The sequence below is a fragment of the Phalaenopsis equestris genome, unplaced genomic scaffold (genome assembly GCF_001263595.1).
Source record: "Phalaenopsis equestris unplaced genomic scaffold, ASM126359v1 Scaffold000002, whole genome shotgun sequence".
NCBI classification, from domain to species: domain Eukaryota; kingdom Viridiplantae; phylum Streptophyta; class Magnoliopsida; order Asparagales; family Orchidaceae; genus Phalaenopsis; species Phalaenopsis equestris.
The window spans coordinates 63,994,666-64,000,236 of record NW_018164444.1 but is presented as its reverse complement, the minus strand read 5'-3'; the positions used below and the strand labels follow the sequence as shown (position 1 = coordinate 64,000,236).

General features: G+C 39.8%; 1 protein-coding gene across 4 annotated transcripts in view; it reads right to left on the bottom strand.

The window, feature by feature from the left end:
- LOC110023916 (CSC1-like protein RXW8) overlaps window positions 1-5,571 on the bottom strand; it is a 52,881-nt gene that overhangs the window by 4,220 nt on the left and 43,090 nt on the right. For 2 of the 4 annotated variants that reach the window (XM_020723683.1, XM_020723606.1), the window contains one exon: window positions 3,138-3,414. In XM_020723683.1, the coding sequence (XP_020579342.1) occupies window positions 3,138-3,414 (277 nt within the window). The remainder of the gene's footprint in view (window positions 1-3,137; window positions 3,415-5,571) is intronic. The other 2 variants (XM_020723841.1, XM_020723765.1) reach the window with 2 other exon arrangements.

Here is a 5,571-nt window from a genome sequence, read left to right as displayed (position 1 = left end):
ATCTTCCTCTGACAATAAGACTGTCTCCGCTGACTTTCTTGTCCCTGTCATGCTTCCTCTGAAGTTGTTTAGCTCTAATCAGAGATTGAACCTCCTTGAGAGTAATAGTCTGCACCCTTCCATAAAACATCGCATCCTTGAAATGCTCGTAGCTCTTAGGAATAGAGTTTAGCAACAGCAATGTCTTGTCCTCATCGTCCATCTTGACGTCAATTTTCTTGAGGTCATCAATGATCTTGTTGAACTCGTCGATCTGCTCTGAGACAGATTTGTCTTCATGCATTTTGAAAAAGTATAGGCGCTGCTTCAGAAAGATTCTATTAGCCAAAGACTTTGTCAGGTAGAGTACCTCGAGTTTGGCCCAAAGTGCTTTAGCCGTTGTCTCCCTCGACACCTCCCTCAGAACTTTGTCGCCCAAGCTCAGGATTATCAAACTGTGGGTCTTGTCCAATATGCCGATCTTCTCCTTCTCGATCATATCGGCCGGCAATGCCGCCGACCCTTGCAAGGCTTCTGCAACACCCTGCTGGACCAATAGAGCTCTCATCTTTACTTTCCATAAGCCGAAGTCGTTCTTCCCGTTGAATTTCTCAATGTCGAATTTGACGGAACTCATTTTCGTGGCTAGGATTTCTTCCAATGAATTCTACCTGCTGCCCTTCCAAGAACTAGGCTGAAATCACCAAAATGTTGCACTTCTCCCCGTGAACTCCACTGCCTTCGCCAACCTAACAGAGAGCTCTGATCCCTTCTGGCAGAGATCACACCTGTTCACCAAAGAAAACTTCCTGTTCTGTGCTTGCGACTCATTCCCGCAGGCACTCCTCTGCATCTAGCGGACAAATCAGGAATTCCTCCTCTGCCTCTTGCACAAGAATGACTGCCTCTCCAGAGCCGTCGTGCCTCGCCAAACTGCTCAGGTCCTCCTGCTTCGAGAACTCCCGAACAAGGAACTCCCAGAACCCTTCTCTGCGGGATCTCCGTCTCTTCCCTCTGACCGAGCTGCTCGCAATACCGGCCCAAGACCGACCTCCTGCTCCGAAACCCTCTGCGGGCAGCCCTGTCGCAAATTTTCGGCCCTCGCTCGCGGACTGTTCCTCCTCCGTCTCGCAGTTTCGCCGAACCGCACAACCTGCGGTGTGAATCCAGTCGATCAAAGCTTCCACTGCTCACCGAATCTGACGCGATTTGGCTGCCTGCGATGCGATCTGTTTGCTCCTCTGTTCGTGAATGCCGAACTCCTCTTCTTTGTGGTTGGCAGTGAACACCTTTACGCGGACACTTCTAGCAGGCATGTATGTAAATGCTCCATTAAAAAGAAATGTACACGACCAAAACTTCATATTATAAATTCATGCATGGATGTAATATTAAACATTCAATATGAAAGTCTTGGCAGAGAGATACGTGTTGTGAAAAATGACGATAATAAAGTGAAAAATGAAACGAGAAATATTGCACGCAGAAAAAACACCAGAGCGCACATACATTTACGTGGTTCGACAAATTTGCCTATTTCCACGGAACTGCAGAGGATTTTATTTCTTTGAGGAATTACACATTCGAGCACCTCGTCGTTTACAATAAAATCTCTATTTTATTCTCTCCCTTCCCCTCTCTCTCTCTTCCTCACTTTATCTTAGAGGACTTGACTTGGCTTAAGACAAGCCATACGAGACTATTTATAAAAGGTAGGTGGAAGGTAGGTGAACGGTAGGTGAATGATATGTGAGATGTGGTAGGTGAGTGGCACCACATTATAAAAGTACCCTTTTACCTTAGTTCATTAATTGAGGGTCAAAATAACAATTAGACTATTGCATTCCATTTTGAATATAGTAAACATATTTATTTATGAATAGATGAATGCACAGTGTCACATAAGTAATGCATGCTATAAAGAGTGAAATTAGTGTATATATAAATGTTTATTTGTGCATGTTATGAGGAGGAGTTCACCCTTTTATGGTACAGACTGGGTATGCTAATGTACCACACACGTAGATGTTTTTCCTACCATCTCAAACAATTGTGAAACAATTATGATGGCAGTTGGAGAAGGTGGTGGCTTGCAACTAGTGTGAAACAATTATGATGGCAGTTGGAGAAGGTGGTTTTCCTGCAACTCTTGGCAGTTGGAGAAGGTGGTGGCTTGCAACTAGAGTTGCAGGAAAACAACTAGAGTGTTGTCCAGTGGTTCTGACAATGAGTAAAGGCGGCGAAAGTGACAAAACGAGGGTAAATGAGGGTTGCAGAGGATGGGAGATCAAGGATGAAAATCTCCATGGGATCAAACTACAGTTGAAAAACATTTCGATCCTTGGAAGACAGTCACCACCTCAGAAGAGTTACAATCGAAGCAACTTCTCGCCTTCGAATACAAGACTAGAAGAGAAAAACAGGAAGCTGATGATTGCCCTGATAGATACACAAGCAAAATCTCAAAACCTAAACAAAGAAATAAAAAATATAAACCCTAAATAATTAGGATGGGGCCCATAACAGAAAGGAGGAGCCCCATCCAAATGAGGGAGCCGGTCGAATCTCCCTCTTGCTTGGACCAATTGGTCCAGGCACTCGAAGACCGGTCCAGGAGCTCAAATCACGAGGATCCCGCGGGTGTGCATCCCGTTTCCGAAGTGGGAGAAGCTCCCGCGTCTCGCACCAAAAGCTCCCACACCAACTTGGATCCATACAACATTACTAGCCTAATTAGGGTTTTGTAAAATTTACTACTGACTTTCCAAGATCTCATATTGCGAAATACTACTCTTCATTCCTCTGTATCATAGGAAAAAAAATTAAAAACAACCAACTATTAAGAAGTTTCATTAGTTACTACAGAAAAAAATAAACTGCTGTGAACTAACAAAAAAATCATAAGCCTTTCGTGGATTTGGACCTATAAATGAAGAAATAAATGATGCTTTTCCCATTAAGTCCTGTCCCATAAACTTAATCTATATTTTGTTAACACAAGTTTTACACTTTAATATTAATTTTCAATAAAGTAAGTAACTGACGCATAATAATCCGAAAGCAAAATTCCCTGTCACAGGCCATGCTAACTTCCCCGATTGCAAAATATTTAACGTAACATGGCCAACAAAACTCCACAACGTTGAACAAATAATTACCTGTCCTGGTAAAGTTCGAGCAAGAACAAAAGGAATGTCTTTTGGCTGGGAAATGAACATTAGCTGATGGATAACAGATGCAGATAGAACATTGACAAAGAAAACATTCCAAATCGTGAAGTATAACACTTTGCAACAAGCACTCTTCTTTCTGCCACTACGGGAGATAGCTCCTTCCACGGTAGAAAATAGCATCATTATTGGAGGTACAGAATAAAAAAATACGAGTAAGATAACACTGGGAAGATAGCCCGTTACCAGTTGGATCATGTATTTCCTGTGTAAAAAATACTTCCATGTATCAGTACCAAATCATTCTTCTGCAGAATTCATAATGGATTCTATAGGAAGAAATAAAGCTACTCATGTATTGTCATCATAATCATCAGCCTTATCCCAAGTATTTGGCACTCTGTTGTAGAGCAATACTAGAAAACAAAATAAAAAACTGGGAAAAAAAAAGAAATTGAAACTTACATTAGTGCAGCAGATACAAAAAAAGCCACTAAGGAAAAGTAAACGTGAAGACATGAAAAAAATATTAACTTCTGGCTGCTAAAAGAGAGAGAGAGAGAGAGAGGGGGAGAGTGAAAACATGAAAAAAATATTAACTTCTGGCTGTTAAAAAAAAAGAGCCTACTAGAATAGAAGTTGGAGATTATAAAAAGTTTAAAATTCAGCAGTTGTTCATTCCCGTTCACAATATTAAGCATCAATTTAGCATGAATGATCGCTAATGCGATTATCTTATTTACAATCTAATTTACCTTCTAAAAATTTAATCCGGAACCTTAACTCAAAACTCTATTTTCTCATCATTCAAGGGAGGTCAAGGCAGTTTTTGGAGCCTACGCCTGCTTATAGGATTTCCGAAGAATGTAAACCCCAATCTAAATAATTCGACCAGTACAAAGCCAACAAGTATGTTAAACTAGCCTACATCATCAGAATAGCATAAAGCAAGCATGCCTATCAGAGCAAATTAATTCATAAGCGTTTCTAGGAATGAAAATCCCATATAAAGTATGGATTAACTCCTATGATAACAAGTTCATTAATCAAAATCAAACCCACCGTTTAAACCCATATGTGGCTTAGCCGTGTGTTTGAGCTAAAACCAAAATTATGGGTAACTGATGGTCATGCCAAGCCTATGAGCTCCTGTCAGTCATTTTCAATAGCTCTATATTATAAGAAAATATGTTCTTGTACAGCTAGCCCTCTACAAGTGTGAAGTAAACATTAACCATAAAAACAAATATTTGTGACACATATATCTATCCTAATTACCTCGAGATACTTGAGATGAAGTTGTCATTGGTTGGTAATCAAACTTAATAAATATTATGGCTCAATGCCCTCTATTGTTGGTAGACTAGATATGTTAGTGGGTTTGGAATGATGAAACTATAAGATCTTCATTGAAGTTACATCCATTTTCCTTACCATTTCCACTCAATTATTTTATATTTAACCAATAAAATTGAGGCTAAACAATTTCTTAATTGAAAGCGCTCTCCCACAAGCAAAAGAGAGAATTAAATATGGGGCTTGCAACCATAAAAAATCGCAACTCCAGTTCTAACAAATATTATAAACTTTATCAATAGGAGAAATTTTATTAAATTAAACACAATCTACCTTCAAGAAATCTCAGTTTTATTTCATCACATCAAGAATGTTCAAAATCTGGTGGCTTTCTTCAGCAATCACTAGCACATTAAAATGTTGACCTATATTATAGACCTTTCAGGTGGTGGACACTTGGTCATAGATCATGAATACCATAAATGAAACATACATGTTGTAAAAGTCCAAGGAGTTCACTCCTGATACATTGCATATATTTTCTAGATTCTCTAGGTATTTTAGATAATGCTCTTTGGTATCATTTACAAAATTATACACACAAGAAAACAAATTTTTGGTCATAAACTTTCATTTAATAGTGTTGTGAGATATGTACTTCCTGGCATAGAAATGAGACGAAAAAGAACACAAACAAACACAGATCGTTTACGTGGTTCGATCCAACTGGATCTACGTCCACGGAAGGGAATCAATCAAATAGTTCACTAAGGCAAAAGAAATGGAGAATACATAGCTTATACATAGAGATGAGCCCTCATCTTCCTTCTATGACCTCCCTCTCAAGCGACACCTTGATACAAGGCCTCAAGATGCTCTCCTCCTCTCTAGCTCTCTAGCTATTCTCTCCTCCTTCGTGGTAGCTTAAAATCTCTTCCCTTACTCTCCTAAGCCTCACACCCTCTCTATTTATAGAAGTAAAGAGTGGTAGGTGGGAGGTAGGTGAACGGTAGGTGAGATGTGGTAGATGAGCGGTACCACATTACAAAAATGTCCTTTTACCTTAGTTCAATAATTGGGGGTCAAAACAACAATTCTCCACCTTGACCCTCAATTGAGAAGCTTC